Source organism: Grampus griseus, assembly GCF_964374135.1.
Source record: "Grampus griseus genome assembly, chromosome: 4".
NCBI classification, from domain to species: domain Eukaryota; kingdom Metazoa; phylum Chordata; class Mammalia; order Artiodactyla; family Delphinidae; genus Grampus; species Grampus griseus.
The window spans coordinates 16,946,945-16,966,899 of NC_138997.1; the positions used below are offsets into that span (position 1 = coordinate 16,946,945).

The window sequence follows — 19,955 nt, forward strand, 5'->3', positions numbered from 1 at the left end:
CACTAGGTTTCTTTCAGATTTTCTATTTTAAGATCCCTTTCTTAAGCAAATAATTTGGGAGGAGATACTTGGAGACCATTTGGATATCCTGTTCACTTAATGATTTTAGCATTCATTAATAATCCTTGCCGGAATCCATTATTTTGTTACATTGGTGGCTGCAAATAGGGACTTTCTAAATCTAGCATTCTGTCTGCATTTATTGGCTGGCATTCTTTTACTAAAGAAGCACTTTTTTGAATATCAGTGTGGGCTCGTTGTTTTTAAAAATTCAATTAGTTACTCTAAATGGTCTGTATTTGGCCAGTGGAAGCACCTTTAAGCTTATTTATGGGTCATTTTGATCTGTGTCTGTTAGTCTTTGAGCACATTCTTGCTTTTTGCCGTATCAAGATGTTCTAGATTTATCATACACTTTTCCTGCCCCAGCCTGGGAATTGGCTTCTTCTCCAAGGAGCCCTAGTTTCTTTTCATGGGGAATGGTATTTGGAAATCAAGATCTGGGTGCTGGGGTGTCATTGCTCCTAGGGCCGTTCAGGGAACAGAGCCAGCAAATGCATTTTTTATAAATCATGAATTCATTCTGATACTCTGATTTCAAATTTAACACTAATCTTCCTCACCCTTCCCTGTTCCATATTTGTATCTTCCTTCTCCCATGGTGAGAACTTTGGTTCTGAACAACATTAACTTATTTGCTTGATTCTACATGACATGTAAAATTATTTTAGAATTACTATACCAAAATCACTACCAAAATTTAAGTGTAAAAGTTGTGATTGTTCTTATTCTTGGAACATATTTCACTAAGGGGGTACAGAGTATTGGGTTAAAAGCTATTTGAAGTAATTAATTTTGATCCTGCAGTATTCTAAATTTCATAAACCATGAAGTTACTTTTCAACAGTAAATGCAGTGAATCTTGGGGGCAAAGCATGCTATACAGGTGGGGAAGATTTTTTAGCAGTCTGGGAGTTAGAAATACTGGAATCAATTGAGATAATGTGATATGATTCTGTCTACATTTGATGGTGTGTGGCTTCTACCAAGTTCTCTAGCTACCAGAGGAGCAAATTATACCACTTGTAATGTGGATGTATAGCCTATTTTCAGTATAGAGTAGGAAAAAACATCTGGACATTGTTTTAGGAACAGATTGTTTCACAACATAGGCTGCATTATGCTGATATTCTAAAAGTTATTAATGTGTTTTGCTTCATTTAAAAAATGAACATCGAAAGAAAGGCAGCACAGGTTCCATGCATCGAAATTCTGTGGTCCCACTGTGTTTGAACTCACAAGCAGCCTTTGGTGGCAGCCTCCTTCCTTACCTCTTTTTCCTTTTGCTGCTAAGTATGAAAAAGAAAAACAGTGGTTTGCATTTGGTTATTTTGCAAAAAAAAAGCCAGGAGTCAGGTGGCCTTGGCTACCTGTTACCTGCTGCTTTTCATTTTGGGGACTGTGGTGAGGAACAACAGAACTGTCTGTGTATGGTAATTCTGTGATTACATTCAAACCTGTCAACACTGGTTTATCTCACTAAAATGTGCCCCAAAGTCAATATGCGGAGCACTCAAGAAGGGCTTCCTGGAAAGATTTTCACTTACCACTGATGTTTGTTGGAGTTCAAAGTATTTTAATAATTTTTCTTGTGAATGTCCAGCCTTTTTACTATTGCGAAGCTTTGAGTAGAATAATTGCTTCCATCTCCTGGGTGCTTGGCCCTTTTACTATTACCCCAGCCTCTTCATTCAATTCCCAACAACAAACACATGCCAAACTCTCAGGCACATTTGCACTGTGGTGTCATGAGACGATCACGAGATCAACAATCAGGACACTAGGGCTCTGAGTTCTCTGATTTTTGCGATACGCGGGCCTCTCACTGTTGTGGCCTCTCCCGTTGCGGAGCACAGGCTCCGGACACGCAGGCTCAGTGGCCATGGCGCACGGACCCAGCCGCCCCGCGGCACGTGGGATCTTCCCAGACCGGGGCACGAACCCGTGTCCCCTGCATCGGCAGGCGGACTCCCAACCACTGCGCCACCAGGGAAGCCCAGTTCTCTGATTTTTTTAAACTAGCTGAATGGCTTGGACAAATCACCGTATTTCTCTATGGAGGTATCCTATTTGTGTAATGACGCCACAACTTAGCAACTGTTTTATTCTATATATAATGTGACTATAAAGCGAATTTGCTTTATTTCAGTACTTGGGTCAGACATCAACAGAAAATTCAGAATAGAATTTTTCAAACTTTACCAGTAAATCTGAGCCCTGGGTGATTCTGAGAAAACAAAATAGCCAACGATAAGAACATTTAATATTAAGATGTAGATTTAAGGAAGAGAACAACAGGTATTTTAAAGCAAATTTCCACTGTTTTATCTTGTTTAACATATCTAGATATTTTTGGTAGTCAGGAATATTTCAGTCCACGTCTAAACTCTGGGTAGTTCAGTGGTGGATTAGCGCTCCTTTCCTGAAGGGAGCATGTACATATTACCTCTCAATGAATTCTGTTACGATGTCCAGTTTGATAAAAATCAATCTGCTTAAAAGCCCATCCCACTTGCTCTGTTCCTATAAAGTTCCACCAAAAGAAGTTTGTATAATGCAGGACTTTGTACGTACCGGTTCACTGTGCTGGTTTACTTCCTAGTTGTTTCTTTAAAGATATGATTTCCTTGGTATAGTTCTATGTACTTATTATCTAAGTAACTGTTTAAATATACTTAATGTTTTCCAAATGTGTTTTCTGTCTGTTTTTTCTGCAGGGTATTTGCTGACAGAGAATCTGATCTTGCATGTTAATTGAAACAAAATTGGCTGAGTGCAAAGTTGGTTTTTTCCTGGGTCACAAAGTGTCTCTAGGCCCAAAGAACTGTCAGTTACTTTAGGACTTTGATCATCAACCTACTTGGGAGATTGGTAGCCATGCAGAAAATGTTCTGAAGCATCTGTGCATGTAAAAATATGTTCCCTGTTTCCCAGATCAACAAAACATTTTGAGAATCATGAGCTACATTTAATTTTGCTTTGAAATGGGATAAATGGAAGTAGCATTGTGTTTATCTTTCGGAGCTGTATTTGTTTAAGCTGTACACACATTAACTGGCTCCACTGTAACAAAGTTTGGAAATAATGCAGTTTTTTCCCTCATCTCAATAACCTCATCATTCCATAGGTTCTACCTTATGTTAGTTCTCTGTGCATGTCGTAAAGAACTCATTCCAAGTCAGACATGGAATTCCAAGTCAGCCTGTATATGGACTATCTTTCTACAGTGAACATCACTAGGTGGGTTAAATAGAAAGCAGAATAGCCCGACATGCGGAAAATGGAAAAGCAGGAAAGATTTGAAAAATGCCAAGTATACCAGCATTTTCAATGAAAAACAAAAAGCTGTTAAAAGATACATCCTAACATTGTAAAATTTTGGATCCGTAAAATTTTTTTTACCAACTTTCATGAAATATACAGCAGAGATTAGTGACTTGTGTTAAAATTATATACCTTTTATCCAAGAAAGCAGTTTAAACATAACTTCAAAAAATTCCCGACAATACTTCTAAGGTGGTAGAGTCCTCATTTTGGACAACCAGGATAGATTTGCTGACATGCACATAGTGAATGTTTTTTAGCCCTATGTTGTGTATGTTCTTCCAAAAAATATTTGGTTCCGCAATATACATAACCACCTAGATGCCATCCAAGAGGATGTATTAAAAGTATCTTAACAAGAAATACTTTATACCTATAGTTCCATGTTCCAAGAATCTTTATATTAAAGAGCTTGTAAAATTGATTTTAAATACTGGTTCTTTGAAAGAGACAATTGTACTTTCAGCCAGGAAACGCTCATACTTGTTAAACTGAATTAGCTGGCTTGAGACTATGTACATGACTGTGACAGAAAAGTAAACTCCCTAATTGGCCAGCTACAAGAATTGGAGTTACATTATTTTACTATCTTAAAATTATTCTCTCATTATTGGAGAACATAATGTTTGCCATTCTCATTCAAGTATAACTCATGTATGAGAAGAAAAATAAAGGCGAAAAAAACCCCCCAAAAATTATTAGTTCTCCTCCATTATTACCCTATATACCCATTCCGTTACTGCAGTCGCTTAAGGCAATAATATACTTCGTTCCTGGAAGGCTGAGCTAAAACAAATCAGATTAAAGCACACTTCCTACAGCTAGGGTAGAAGCTATTTTTATTCTGTTCTTCCAGTTCACCCAGAACAATAGGTTGGAGCCATCTGGGCCCCGACTGGGTCTCCAGCCCTCTAGGTAAAATGAGAGAAGCTAGGTCATACTGCCTAGTCCTTCAAATGCACCAGAGATCCAAAAAAGAAGTCCTGACCATAACTGCCACTTTTCTAGTTTTCAGTCAACTAAATATTGCTCTCTCAGAAACACAAACTTTGGGAGTAATTAAGCTACATCAGTCAAAAGAATTAAAACAAGAAAAAGCACATGGTTTCAATCAAACCAAAAGATATGTATGTGCATGGCATATCTGATGTCCTGATACAAAAACAGTCTAAACTATGCTATGATGTAGAAAGAAGAAAAAGGCACATAATAGGCGGGGCGCCGTTCACACGAGAGTCGGTTGGTTCCTGTATCCCTGTCCCCGCCTTCCCTCGCCGTCATGTCGATATTCCTGGTGAACACCAACGTGCCCCGCGCCTCTGTGCCGGACGGGCTCCTCTCTGATCTCACCCAGCAGCTGGCGCAGGAAGGCCACGGGCAAGCCGGCGCTGTACATCGCGGTGCACGTGGTCCCGGACCAGCTCCTGGCTTTCGGGGGCTCCAGCGAGCCGTGCGCCCTCTGCAGCCTGCACAGCATCGGCAAGATCGGCGGCGCGCAGAACCGTTCCGACAGCAAGCTGCTGTGACGCCTGCGCGTCAGCCCGGGCAGGATCTACATCAACTACTACGACATGAACGCGGCCAACGTGGGCTGGAACGGCTCCACCTTCATCTGCACGTCGCGCTCCGGAGTCCCCTGCCCCAGGCCCGCAGCCCGCACGCGGTTTTCTGCCCGCCCCGCCCCCAGCGACCCCACCTCCCGGGACGGAGAAATAAACGGTACAGAGACGGGGGGGGGGGGGGGGGGGGGAGCACAGAATAGTGTTAATAGTATTCCTTCGTGTTAAAGTATATGTATAAGAATAGTGGTCACCTATTTTTTGGGGGGAGAGGGAAGTGTAGCTTTTCTTATGCAATTTTCTCTACTATTTGAATGTTCTAACTCTTGGATGTATTGCCTTCATGTATTTATTTTTGTGTTAATGGATCACCTGGATGGTAAGACTATGCATCATTCTCGTTTGCTTCTTTATTCTGCTCAGGGTAAAGAAACCTAAATGTTACTTAACAGCACCAGGAAAAGACTGATAGATTTGACTATACTAAAATAAAAATTAAGAAATATAAATATATTAATATAAAACTTACAAAGGATTGGCATCTAGAATAAAGAACCCCTAAAAATTACTCAGGAAAAGAGAAGTAATCCAACAGAAAAATGGGCAAAGGATGTGAACAGATGCCTCACAAAAAAGGAAATACAAATGGCCAAAAGAATGAAAGACTTGGGACCTCCCTGGCGGTCCAGTGGTTAAGACTCTGCACTCCCAATGCAGGGGGCTCAGGTTCCACCCCTGGTCAGGGAACTAAGATCCCACCATGCTGTGTGCCACGGCCAAAAAAAAAAAAGACTTTAGTCATTAAGGGAAAGGCAAATTAAAGTCATTTCACACCCATCTGATTTGCAAAAATGTCCAACCACATTTAAGAGCAATTTGACAATTTCTAGTAAGGTTTAAAATGTGTTTATCCTATGGTACACATCCTTCATAACTAACGCACTGAGCACAATGTACAAGGATGTTCCACCAGTGTTGTTAGCAATACAGAAACAATTTGGTCAACAACTATATGCTATCAACTGGAGACAAATTATGGTAGTTCATATAATTGACTACTGCACAGTACTAAAATTAATGAATGGGAGCATCACCTACAACAGGGATTAATCACAAAATAATGAGTGAAAAATGAAAGCTGCAGAATGAGACAGTATCATGTTTAAAACATGTATGACAATACTGAAGACTAAAGGGTTTATGGATATGTGTAGTCACAGTATGGCAGTATGCATGGGAGTGATAAACACCCAATTCTGGATGTCGACTATACCGCAGAAGAGGAAAGGCAAAGTGGCCTGGAAGAGTAAGATGTTAAGATTGGACCAAATAAGTACTGGAAATTTGGGTATTCAGTATATAAATATTTTCCATATGCTTGAAATAGTTCAGAGTGACCAACAACACATATATACCTACTTAAGCTCAGAAGGTAGTTTCAATGAATTTGTGGGCCAGATGTCATACTAGGAATTAGGAGTCTAAGTCTGAACAATGCATGGTACTTGCCCACAAGAAGATAATCTCACAGAAGCAGATTTGGGTTCTGATTAACTGTGCTACTGCTGATTGGAGAAATTTGTTCTTTAGTAAATGGGCCTGAGACCCTTAAAAGTTAAGCGAAAGTTACCAAGGACAGTAGAAGACAAGGTTCAGATACTCACCACCGCCCTTCTTCCTCCATCTTTCCTTTAAAGAATGAAGATAATGGGGAGAGCAACCATGACAAAGAATTTGACATACAACAGAGTTGACAACTTCCACACATATGCAGAAATGCCTTTTATTATGTTAAAAATATTCCTTAATGAGCCAGCAATTATTTATGTGAAGAGTCCAGAAAACAGACTTATGACAGTATTAGCCTTGTCCTTGATTAGACATTTATGAATTTATACAGAAAACATTATTCCCCAGAGTCAGTTAATGAAGGTCTAAGAAGATGTGAACTTGAAAGAGCTCCTTCCTGCTTGTCTGGCTGCTCCAATCAGACCACAAGACTTAGTTACAAGGATGGAAGAATTTTTCTCTTTTGAATTTAAAGCTTTAAAACAGTTCGGATGCTGTAAGAGAAGAAAGCAATAAACAGGTTCTGAATGATTTCTTTGAAGACCACTAAAACTCTTTTTTTTACCCTTCTCCCTCCATAAGCCCCAAATCATTACCACATTCTACATTAAACAGCTAAAGAGAAAGCTCACCTCTTTCCTGCATGCATCAGTTCAAAGGCTTCGTTAATTTGGTCAAAAGGCAAATTGTGAGTCACAAATTCATCAATCTTCATTTTTTTGGACATATATTCGGACACCAACTTTGGGATGCTTTCTACACTCTTCCATCCTAAAAGAAATCATACATCTATTCATTAAGTTTTCCAACAAATCTCTACAGTATGCTTGTTACTTAGTGGGTGACAAAGACATTTAAGAGAATGAATTTTTTCACGAACTAAAGAGGAATGAAAAACTTCAAAATCAGCAGAGAGAGGAAGAAGAAATGCACATCTTTAATTAAGAAAAAAGTAAATGCCTTTTGAGCACTTGCCTTTTTCTGTATTAAGGTTTACTAAAATCTCATTAAATCTTAATGGAAATTTTTAAACCATACAGGATAGAACTCTAGAATCAGAATAAGCTTATTTAAGTCCACAACAGCAAAGATTTCTGTAATCGTGAAATTCAAGGAAGAAAAAAACTGATGTGATACATGACTATTTCTGTGGTTTTAATTTCAACAATAAGGATACCATCTCAGAAGAGAAAACTGAAATTGAAAAGCAAAGTAGGTGATCTTTAGTTACAGGTTACGATTTTAAACAAAATCAGATCCTTCAATTTCTCACTTGTGTTGAAAGAAGCAGTAAATCAATAAAGAAGCCTTCCCACCTTTTAAACCAGGGAGTCTTTGGACCACATTTCAAACCTCTTTTGAGCCTTTCCCAAATCTCCCTTCTTGTGTCCTCTACCAGTTACCCTTTCCTTCCAAACTGCAGTGCTTTTTTTTCTCCTTTAAATCTCCTGGTAACTGAGACAACCACAGCCACTGCCATTCCCTAAACTGCAACTTCTGTTTACATTTGTGAGTCATATTTTAGCAACACCCATGGGGCCCCAAGGCTCCAGCTTATTTCCCAATAAGCATGTGTTTGGATGAGGCTTCAGTGAGAGGTGACTACCAAACCCCCTGGCTCAGTCTCCCGGACTAAGAACACCCTTTCAAATACAGCTATGGACCCTGAGATGATGCCCCTGAGCTGCACGTATGGCTCTGAAAGTCTGTCCTAAAATACTCAAGTGCGGCACACGTGTAGCGGTTTGGAAAAGAGGGTTTAGTCAGCTTGACATTTGCCTTGACAAATTCTGTAGTATAAGGAAGGAAAACTCTGACCAAACCCCTCATTTTTCATACTTCCCTAATCTTTTCTTTTGGCCTTGAAACAAAAGCTGGCATGAGGTAGGGGACACTTTGCTTAAACACAGATCATTAAAAACTCATGCTATTAGAGAATGGACTTGAGGACACGGGGAGGGGGAAGGGTAAGCTGGGACAAAGTAAGAGAGTGTCATGGACTTATATACACTACCAAATGTAAAAAAGATAGCTTGTGGAAGCAGCCGCATAGCACAGGAGATCAGCTCTGTGCTTTGTGACCACCTAGAGGGGTGGGATAGGGAGGGTGGGAGGGAGATGAAAGAGGGAGGAGATATGGGGATATATGTATATGCATAGCTGATTACTTTGTTATACAGCAGAAACTAACACACCACTGTAAAGCAATTATACTCCAATAAAGATGTTAAAAAAAAAAGAAATGCAAATTCTTGAGGAAAAAAACCCTCATGCTATGTAATTCTTTCCTTAGGAGGATGGTAAGGATATAAATATATTTTTTAAAAATCTATGAAAAACTTTATATTTCATTTATTCACAACAGTTGGGATATACAAACATGTTTTTTTTTTTGAAATAAACAGCTGTTTTTTTTAATAGTTTTTTTTTAGATTTTGGGGGTAGGAGTTAATTAATTAATTAATTAATTATTGCTGTGTTGGGTTTTCGTTTCTGTGTGAGGGCTTTCTCTAGTTGTGGCAAGCGGGGGCCACTCTTCATCGCGGTGCGCGGGCCTCTCACTATCGCGGCCTCTCTTGTTGCAGAGCACAGGCTCCAGACGCGCAGGCTCAGTTGTGGCTCACGGGCCTAGCTGCTCTGAGGCATATGGGATCCTCCCAGACCAGGGCTCGAACCTGTGTCCCCTGCATTAGCAGGCAGATTCTCAACCACTGTGCCACTATGGAAGGCCCTACAAACATGTTTTGATGTCTTTTCTCTTCTCTAGCTGAGCAACCTTGAAAAAGGTGGAAACTTTCTCAGCATTCTGCTGGTAGTTAGGCAACCCCAAACAACCACATACTTTTAGGATCATACAAGGGAAAAATGATCAGTCTGGCAGCTTTTCAATTTTGTTGTAAGGTTTTGTCAAATTTAATATTTTCAGTTTAAGACTTAGTATTGGTTACTGCTGAAATCAGTGCTATTCAGACGGAAGTATGATCACATCCAGGGATCACTGCACTCTCTGGAAAAATGAGTAAAAAATGCCAATAACCTATGTAAGTCTACAACACGGCACAGCGTGGCTGATACTGTCGTTTGCTTATCCTGTAACCAGCTTCTCACTCCTGACCTACCCTCAACTATTTCATTAACAGAATATTAATATTTTTTTCAATGTGTAAGAAGTAGCCTTGAGTTTCAGGAGAAGCTGAGCACCTCCCCAGTCCCAGGGGTAAATGCTGACTAGGATTAAAATTCTGCCAATGGAAGTAACAAAAGAGAAAATGTACTCATCTCATCCACCAAATTACCTCCAAAGGCAGTGCCTTTCCACGTGCGGCCTGTTACCAGCTGGAATGGACGAGTGGCAACTTCTTCACCTGAGGCAGCTACTCCAACCACCACGCTGACGCCCCAGCCTTTGTGGCAGGCCTCCAGCGCTGCTCTCTGCAGGCAAATCACAGAGGTCAGTGCACTGTGCTGAGAATATCTGCTTCCCCAGAAACTTCCGGGGGAGAGGGTGGTGGTACAGAGCTTATTAGAAAAACGGCAACAAAATGTCCAAAGTGAGTATTTAGTAAGTTTAATTTTATTGAACAATTTTAACAGGTATTTTAAAAAATTTACGAACTTGGCCCAACACTGACACAAATTGAAAATAAAAAGCTTTCATTTGTTATTTTAAAAAGTAAATCTTAGCTCAAAATTCTAAAGGCTTAATAAAGGCAGCAGGCAGAGAAGTAATAGTTATACTTCTGCTGAGTGTCTACTTTGTGTCAGGTACCTACGGTTACTATCTGCATTTTACACGTAAGGAAACAGGTTTAGAGAAGTTAAGTAGTTGCTCAAGGTCACTGAGTTAGTAAGTGGACATATATCTAATTCCAAAGCCCATGTTCTCTACAGCTGCATCATTTTGCCTTTTCATTTAATGAAACATACTCTGAGATTTATGTGTACACTGAAAGGCAAAGAAACATTTCCCTTCATCTTTCCCTTGTATCATTTCCAATTTCTAGTTCAAGTAGTCATTTTCCCTTCTAATAATTCTTATCAGGGAATTCAAGACTTTTCCTTTACAAAACAAAACAATTTTTGAACTTAATTAAGGAAATTACATTAAAAAAAGCAGCCCCCCCCCCGCCACTTGGAATGAAGCCAAGCATACTCACCATGACTTTAACGTTACCAATACACTCAAAGGAATAGTCCACTCCCCCATCAGTCATCTCAACGAGCACTTCCTGGATAGGTTTACTGAAGTCCTGGGGGTTAATACACTCAGAGGCCCCAAACTCCTTAGCCCTTGTGAATTTATCTTTATTGATGTCCACACCAATGATCCGGGATGCACCAGCCACCTTACAGCCCATGATAACTGCCAATCCAACTCCTCCCAGTCCAAAGACGGCACAAGTAGAGCCAGGCTCCACCTAATAGTAAAGATAGTTTATAAGGTACTCATTTCACAAGAGTCAAGGAAATCATTAGGTTTCTTACTGTTTGGGCCTATTTCACTATTCCAGCAAGGCTTTGTTGTATGAAATTAGAAGGTGGACGCTAAAACCCAGGCCAACACTTACCTTGGCAGTGTTCACAACAGCACCATAACCAGTTGAAATGCCACAACCCAGAAGGCAGACTTTATCCAAAGGGGCTAAAGGATCAATTTTAGCAACAGAGATATCAGCCACAACTGTGTATTCAGAAAATGTGCTGGTTCCCATGTAATGTAAAATTGTCTTTCCTTTACAAGTAAATCTGCTAGTGCCATCTGGCATTAATCCTTTCCCTTGAGTGACTCTAAAGAAAATAAAAAAGGAAGAAGGTAGGGTAGAATCAAGTTTCCTAAAATGCACAGGAAAAAGAAATCAATTTAAAAAATAATGACCAGTAAACAGAAGAGTGTGCTAAGACCAAAAGTCTAATTTCTAATATATTCATTAATAATTTAGCACCTTTCAGCAATGCCTTATTAGGAAAACTTATAAAAGAATTATAATCTTACCTATCTTTTCCAGCATTCAATATACTTCTGGATTATACTGTCAGAGTATTGAAATAATTTTAACAGGTACAATTTATGGATCAGATGAAATGATTTTAAAAGTCCATCGTAAAACTCTGTGACCAAATATAACTTCATAAAGCCAAAACCAGCATCTACACAGCAAAGATTACAAGCAACTATCCACATCAGCTGATGAAAGTAGATGTCCACACTGGCTGATTTAGACCTTTCAGGAGGCCTATTTCAAGAGTGTAGCTCTCACCACTGATATGATACATGGTAACAAAAATTATTTTTGATATTCTAAATAGGTGATGTAACATCTTGCTTAGGAACATGGGCCCTAAAGGCAGACACACTTGTGCTCAAATCCCACATGCTCCTGGGCAAGTGAATTAACTTTTGTGCCTTAGTTTCCTCACCAGAAAATCAGAGAAATCTATCTTTCTTAGACATTGCTATAAAGATCAAATGAGGTTATGTAAAGCACTAGCACTGTGCCTGGCACAGAGTGCTTAATATATATGTTATTTTAACAAAAATAAACACTACAATTTGATGTACATTCTTGGACAAATCCTTTGAAATACATGTGAATAAATAAATATATATAGATGAAGAAAAATGGATTGCCTCTGGATTCAAGAATAAGTACATTTCCTTTGGGAGAAAAACAAAAATATGATCAGAAACAAACAACAAATAGGTGACAAAGCTCTACGATAAATAACTTGTATCTTTATGAGAGCAAGTTAAGTTTGTTTAGCTCTGAATGTGAGAAATTGCTCCTGTCCCAGAAGAGTTTCTTGAACAAAAGGTGATATGGGATGTATTTTAAGCTTTGAAAGGACTTGTCCTTCTAAAAGGTTACAGACAGCCACAAAAAACCTATTACCATTATTATATCTGACGTGTCAAAATTTTTTCAGACCGTGTTTGGAATTCCCTTTCAAAATGACTAGTTTTTTATTTTTTCGGTTCTAGCTTTTTTTTTGCGGTACGCGGGCCTCTCTCACTGTTGCGGCCTCTCCCATTGTGGAGCACAGGCTCCGGACACGCAGGCTCAGCAGCCATGGCTCACGGGCCCAGCCGCTCCAAGGCATGTGGGATCTTCCCGGACCGGGGCACGAACCCGTGTCCCCTGCATTGGCAGGCGGACTCTCAACCACTGCGCCACCAGGGAAGCCCGGTTCTAGCTTTTTAACTGGATTTACGTGATAAAATAAATGGAACCTTATTTCCAAAAATAGAAACTAATTTTGTCAATGGCATTAGAAAAAAATGCAAAAACAAACAGATCTCCCAAACACTGCTGGTGGGAGTATATCCCATGACTCAGCAATTTCAATCCTAGGGAAATACCCAAGAGAAACTTTTGTATATGTCCATCAAGAGACACATATGAATGCTTATAGTGGCACTAATCACAACAGGTCCAAACTGGCATCAACGTAAATGTCCATGAACAGGAGAATGGATTAACAGTGATTATTTGGAATGCAATGTGAAAGAAACAAAAGAAAATCACGGATGCACAGAGCAACCTGGATACATCTCGAAGGAAGCCAGACAAAAGAGCACATATTGCATAATTCTGTTTATATGAAGTCCTACAGTGAAAGATATCAAAATAGTGGTTAGCTTTGAGGGAGGCAGGTGTTGACTTGTATGGGACATGAAGAACTTTGTGGGCTGCTGGAAGGGTTCTCTATCTTGATCTGGGTGATGGTTATAACTATTAGGTGTGTATATGTATAAAAATTCATGGAGCTGTACACTTAAGATTTGTATACTTTAATTACTTCATTATATGTATATTCTACTTCAATAAAAAAGACAAAAAAGGGGCGAACAGACACAAGATCTTAAATGCCTTGAAGTTCTTTAAGTGTGTTACCTTGCTACAATCAAATAACCACCTTTTCTGTGTCAAAAGGTTATGTTATCTCTTGTAGTCTTCCTAAAACCTTATGAGCTAAGTTTTATTACTTCGATTTCATGGACAATAAAATGGCTCATAAAAATGACTTCATTTAATTTCATAAGCATGTCCCTCCTTACTACATATTTTGGCAAATTTAGCCTAGTGTTATGGAAAGAGAACGGGTTCAGAAATTTGTGAGGTACCTCTTAACAGCTGATGATGCTGGGCACACCACTTAATTTCTGGGTCTAAATTTTCTCATCTATGAATATAGTGATAGCAGTGATAATGACAGGTTGCCCTAAAGATGGAATGAAATAATTCATGTAAAATGCCCTGTATAAATTGCCACGTAATTACTTATTATCATGATATTATCATGATTAGTGTTACCTCTTGTTTTAAGAATAAAATAAAAAGATACTAACCTTATCTTCTGGCAAAGGTTCGTTTTAGGATTTAGACAAAATTTGCACTCTCCACACTGTGGGATGTAAAGTGGGATGACAGTATCACCTGGAAAACAAATGCAAGGACATTATCCTGAATAGGTAGCATCTGATTCTAAATGAATACATCAGCCCCTGCAAATTCCCATTTTTTTTTAATTAAAAAAATTTTATTTATTTATTTTTGGCTGCATTGGGTCTTCGTTGCTGTGTGCAGGCTTTCTCTAGTTGCGGTAAGCGGGGGCTACTCTTCGTTGTGGTGCATGGGCTTCTCACTGTGGTGGCATTTCTTGTCGTGGAGCATGGGCTGTAGGCGCGCGGGTTTCAGTAGTTGTGGCTTGCGGGCTGTAGAGCGCAGGCTCAGTAGTTGTGGCACACGGGCTTAGCTGCTCTGGAGCATGTGGGATCTTCCTGGACCAGAGCTCGAACCCTTGTCCCTTGCACTGGCAGGCGGATTCTTAACCACTGCTCCACCAGGGAAGTCCCCCAAATTCCCATTCTTGTCAACCCATGCAGCTTTGCAAAGTTAACAACTTTAAGACCTAGAACTTTACCTACATGACATCATTCAGACACTGCCCATGCAAAAAATACAAGCTTCAAATTTCTGTCTAAGTGAAACTTTTAAAACAGTAAGTGGAGAACAAGGAGGTCATGTGCTTCAAAACACTGACTCAATGCATCTTCAAAAATTCTTGCTTAATTGGGCAAAATTTGCTTTGGCGATGTACTTAAACCATTTCAGATAAACAGCAGTCTGCATAATCAGAGAGAAAGAAACTCTCAAATATTTGTGCTTTTCAGATGAGGCGTATAAAATCAATCTTGACAACTTACTTAGGCGATAACTTATTCACAAATAAACAATGTATAAGTTATGAGAAACATAACTTCCCTATAGAAATAAGCCAAAATTGTAAAATAAGTGATTCAAATACTCTCCTTACCTGCCTTCAGCTTAGTAACTCCTTCACCAACACTTTCCACAATTCCAGCACCTTCATGTCCCAAGATCACTGGAAAACTCCCTTCAGGATCAGCCCCACTCAGGGTATAGGCATCAGTGTGGCAAACTGCAGTGGCAATAATCTAACAGGGTATTAAAGTGTCTACACGTGTGTGCATGCGATTCAGTGAGGCATAGGTGGAAGCACTTTTACTTTAATAACATTTTATTGATTAGAAGATACAATTCTTTCATATTTTAACCTCTCTAAAATCAGCATATGCTTATACTCTATGGCATCTTAATTAGAACTGGCAGCATTTTCTTAGTGGTACTTAAAAGTAACGGTGCATTTATAGGCAATGAAACATGGTACATCTATTCTCCTTTTCAGTGCATGTTAGCAGGAGAAGGTAAACAAGGTGATGTTTTGGGCACTGTGCCGTCTGCAGGTGTGGAGAGGAACATCCCCTGTGTGCAAATGCAGGTGGAGCCCATCTCACTGCTGGCCTCCTCCTAACTGCTGGGGAATGCAATTTCTAATAAGGTACTGGCTATTTCTGAAATACGTCAGCCTGCTTGGTCTGGGCCAAAACTCAGAGGTTTTACTGGAACCAACTCCCCTTTTAGCAGCCACACACAATTTCTACTTAAATAAGCCCTTTATCCCGATTTCTCTAGCCTTCAAGCACCTCTCACTTCTCCAAACTACCAAAAGCACAGAAAGGAAAAGTCTTGGGGGTGTCTGTATTTATGCTTCTATGCTTCTCACAAATATATCCAATTACAACGTAACATTCTTGGCTGTTTGTCAGCCGTTTCCCAAGGAAGCCTGCTGAACTCAGTGTGCCCGATACGGCTCATTTTAGTACATCCAGGACCAACATTTTCTTTTTTAGTAGCAAAATCACAACCAGGCTGATTTCTGAACTTAAAGAAAAACATACACACTAGTCTAAGATTTCAGATCCCTGGGCCTGGGTTAAAAGGATCTGAAAGTTATTTGGCTCTGGCTTCTCAACCTGTTCAGTGTGACCCCTGGGAACCTGAGAATTGGAGGTGGGATGGGGGAAGTATACTCCAATTCACAGCAAAAAATGCTTATTTTTTCTAGAGGTTAGTTTTATTCAATGTTCACTACTTTAAAGCACTGATTTTATATGAAAACAAGTACAGAGGAGAATGCCAGAATATCCAGCTGCCTGCCTTGTGCAGTATGACTCTCTCCAGGGGTAACTTCAAATTCCCTCACAGCAGAGGTTGAGAAGCACTGCAATAGTGAATCCCCTGAACCCTGGCCTTGTCTGCAAGGGTCAGTACATTTTAAAGCTCTCTTAGCAAGCTTACTTCACTTGCTTGTTGGTCTAATCAATTAGGAACCTCTTCCTAAATCTTATTTGAAGTTTCTTCTAACAATCCAAAGACCATTTCTTTCTTCTTTTGTTTCTAATGTGTCACCATAGATTTTAACTTAATGGGATCAGCAGAAAGGGGAGCATCCTACCAAGCCACCTTAAACCCAGACTACAGAGATAAATTGCAGTAATCCAATGATCCACGGAGAAGGCTGCTCAGCACAACACCAAAGCTAAAAAGATGGGAGAAGACTGCTGCAAAGGTGAGAGGCATAAAATAAGAGGCTGTGATTCCAAGGTTGGATGACTTTCAATACCTTCTCCTATACACTGTCCTTTGGGATTTCTCCTCTGCAGACCTCAGAGGACTCATCTATCCAGATACCTAATTGTAAGCCTTTTTCTCCCAGTACCTTGGATGTTTCATTACCTTAATTCGAACTTCATGAGCCTTTGGGGGTGCCACCTCTATCTCCTCTATGGAGAGAGGCTTTCTAGCCTCCCAGGCAACCGCAGCCTTACATTTGATAACCTGAAATGGGGAAAACAGAGCAAGATGTTTATCCTCCTGAACTAGTAACCAACTACTTATTAGTTAATTTAGATGCTGGTGAATGCTAATCTTAGAAAGTATATCACAAATTCACAAAGACACATATAACTCTAAGTGATATGGAGAACTGTCTGGCACATGTTTATACTTCGTATAAGTGATATTCATTAAAAAGGTTTAATCGAGATGACCACATGAAGAAGTTTAATTCAGGAATTCCCTGGCAGTCCCATGGTTAGGACTCGGCGCTTTCACTGCTGGGGCCCACTTTCAATCCCTGTTCCGGGGAAACTAAGATCCCTGCAAACCGCATGCCCCCCACCATAAAAAAAATAAAGTTTCACTCATCAAATATTTAATGACCCTCTACGATGCATAAACAGGAGCTGGTTAACAATACAGGTTCCAAGAAAATCTGATTCTAGTCTGGTACAGGGTCCAAGGAATCTGAATGCTTAAGATGTGCCCTACGAAATTCTTTTGCTCAGGCTGGTTTAAGTAACACTGGTTTAGTGCAAAACTGCACCGTGGGAAGGAGCGTAAGGAAAAGTATCAGAATGGGGGAATTAAAAAACCCTACATCTTTCCCTTTCAACTGTGCTATCCAACACAGTAGCCACTTGCCACGTGTGGCTTTTGAGTGCTTGAAAAATGGCCAGTCTGAACTGAGATAAGCTGTAAGTAGAAAATATACCCAGATTTTGAAGAGTTAGTATAAAAAAATTAAAATATTTCAATAATATTAAAAAAATATTGATTACATGTTGCGATAGTATTTTGACTACATTGGGTTAAGTTTTAATCCAACTTAATACCGTTTTAATGTGGCTAATAGAAAACTTAAAATTATATATGTGACTCATACTGTATTTCTATAGTATAGTGCTACTTCAGAGTCTAGTCAGTACACTCCTCCTTTACCAGAGAATGAAGTGTATGTAATAAGGAAGGTTTTGACTCGTTCACATAATGCTTATGAAACATGTTCACAGAATAAAGATTGCAATGGGTTTATAGGAGACAGACTCGAAAGCTAACGATTACAAAAAGTGTGATTTAAAGGGATAGGCACAAAGTGCTACAGAATGCAAAATGTGGAGAAAGAGTGTAACTTTGGTTGGTGGGTTTGGGAAAGCGTCACTTTTAACTGGGATGCGGAAAGATGAGGAAGAGTTAGTTACATAAAGATAAAATATCTACATATAGAGTGACTGTGAATGGTGAATATGAAGCCCCTTACACAGTCCTTGATACAGTGTAGCTTTGCAGAAATAAGGTGGTAGTTATTAGTAGCAAGAGAACAAAGAGTAGAGAAAAAGAACTGAACTATGTAGAAGGATGAGTGGCTTGTGTTAATTGGCGAGGCTGGAAATGATCACTTTTAAAATTAAAATGTAGATATTAAATCTGATCAATCAATCTGGTAAAAAAAATTCATACACTGCAGTAGAATCTTTTTTCACCTCAACGTCCCATAAATTTCAAAACAAAACTCCAAAGGTAAAATTCAGGATACTAACAATGAAGTCACATATTCTAGAGATCTGAAGCAACAAGAATAAATCATCCATAATCTAAGCTTTAAGTGCCTTCTCCACCCTTTTAAAGCATATATGGAAGTTTAACCTTTTCCTGTCAATGACAATTCTAAACAAAACAAAGCCCCACACTAAATCCACACGCAATTGCTCTACTTCAACATCTGAACTATCACAGGAATTATAATTTTTCACATTCTCTGCTGAAGGCACTTGGTAATGAGGAAAAAAACCTGCCAACTTGTTAAATCTGAAAGATCGTTTAGAATTTACCATTTCTATTCAAGTCCAAATCTTTTTAGAAAATCTGTTTGCAAAGCATTAAAACAATCAGCAACTTTAGACGGATTAATCATATTACTCATATATTTCTGCCTTTGTTTATTGTCTAATGTGTATTTCAAGAACTTGCAATAATAGTCTGTTGCACAGGGTTCGGAACCCCGGCTCACTATGTTTAGTGTTATCACTAAGCACGACAAACCACTAACCCTCAGGTTTTTGGTCTGTAAAATGGGCTACTACCTTGCATAGCTGTTATGTGAGGATTCAAGGAGGATATGTATAAAGCTCTGGTGCCCAAGTGCTCCAAAACGTTACCGAAAGGGCCCTTAGGAGCCTTCCAAAAATACATTCCTGGGGCTTCCCTGGTGGCGCAGTGGTTGAGGGTCCGCCTGCCGATGCGGGGGGGCGCGGGTTCGTGCCCCGGTCCAGGAGGATCCCACATGCCGTGGAGCGGCTGGGCCCGTGAGCCATGGCCACTGAGCCTGCGCGTCCGGAGCCTGTGCTCCGCGGCGGGAGAGGCCGCAGCAGTGAGAGGCCCGCGTACCGCAAAAAAAAAAAAAAAAAAAAATACATTCCTTGGTGGCACAGTAATAGCTCAATTATGAACTACTATCGTGAAAAACAGGCAACGTAGGGGTTAGGAGCACGGGCTCTGGCTGCAGCTTTGCCACCGAAAAGTATGGCCCCGGGCAAGTTACTTATTTTTGTGTACGCAAGGCGTGGCGGCCCCTAAGTCACCCCCAGAACACCAGGCTAGAGACCGACTCCCCCTCACCTCCACTCTCCGGTTCTCCCCACCTCCACCCCGCTTCGGCTGTCCCAGAAAGAAGCAGCAAAAACCCTCCCACGAACGGAGCCGAAACAAAGCTTCCTCCCTCCCTTCTTGCTGAACCGCTCGCCCGAAGCCCCGTTTCAGCTCCGGCAGCCGGAGGCCGTCTCAGGGCCAGGCCCCGCGCGTCTCCCCCTCAACTCCTGACTCCCCCCCCCGGTCCCCCCGCCCCCCCACCCGGCCAGGGGCCCGGTTCTGCTCCATAGTTTCCCTCCCTCGCTTCCTTTTCTGGACTCAGCCAGCGTAGCAGCTGACAATACCTGGCTCGCCATCTCCTCGGATTCCGGTCAGCGCGAAGCGAGGACTCGCAAAAGTCCCCAACGCAACGAAAGATCGAGGATGTGGGTGGGGCGTGCGTCCGGCGCGGTCCCGCCTGCGCCGGGGAGAGCGTGGAGGCGGGGTTTGCGGGGGCCGGGCCGTGAGGGGCGGGGCCTGGGGTGCGGCCCGGCCAACGCGCCTGCGGAGGCCCAGGTGGTCTCGCGGGGAGCTGGAGGGGTGTCAAGGAGGCTGGTTGATGGCGGCAGCTTCGTGAGCCACGTGACAGGCACCCTGCACTATATCTGTCAGG

The 19,955-nt window shown here is 40.8% G+C and overlaps 1 protein-coding gene and 1 pseudogene across 3 annotated transcripts; one reads left to right on the plus strand and one right to left on the minus strand.

The window, feature by feature from the left end:
- The first annotated feature begins 4,663 nt into the window (after nucleotides 1–4,663).
- On the plus strand, nucleotides 4,664–5,171 carry LOC309821813 (macrophage migration inhibitory factor-like; annotated as a pseudogene). Its single transcript has one exon. The product of its transcript is annotated as a macrophage migration inhibitory factor-like (transcript).
- A 1,541-nt stretch (nucleotides 5,172–6,712) lies between these two features.
- On the minus strand, nucleotides 6,713–19,745 carry LOC309821620 (alcohol dehydrogenase class-3). 2 transcript variants are annotated; one of them, XM_082653107.1, is made up of 9 exons: nucleotides 19,648–19,745; nucleotides 16,613–16,714; nucleotides 14,829–14,970; nucleotides 13,861–13,948; nucleotides 11,081–11,300; nucleotides 10,670–10,930; nucleotides 9,809–9,944; nucleotides 7,145–7,283; nucleotides 6,713–7,006 (listed from the first exon to the last, which is right to left on the minus strand). In XM_082653107.1, exons 1-9 carry the CDS (start codon nucleotides 19,657–19,659, stop codon nucleotides 6,982–6,984), a joined length of 1,125 nt encoding a protein of 374 aa, XP_082509233.1. In that variant the 5' UTR covers nucleotides 19,660–19,745; the 3' UTR covers nucleotides 6,713–6,981. The 2 variants fall into 2 exon arrangements, with proteins under 2 accessions (XP_082509233.1, XP_082509234.1); XM_082653108.1 differs by lacking the exons at nucleotides 14,829–14,970; nucleotides 16,613–16,714 and having other exon boundaries at nucleotides 19,648–19,691.
- Between the last annotated feature and the right edge of the window lie 210 nt (nucleotides 19,746–19,955).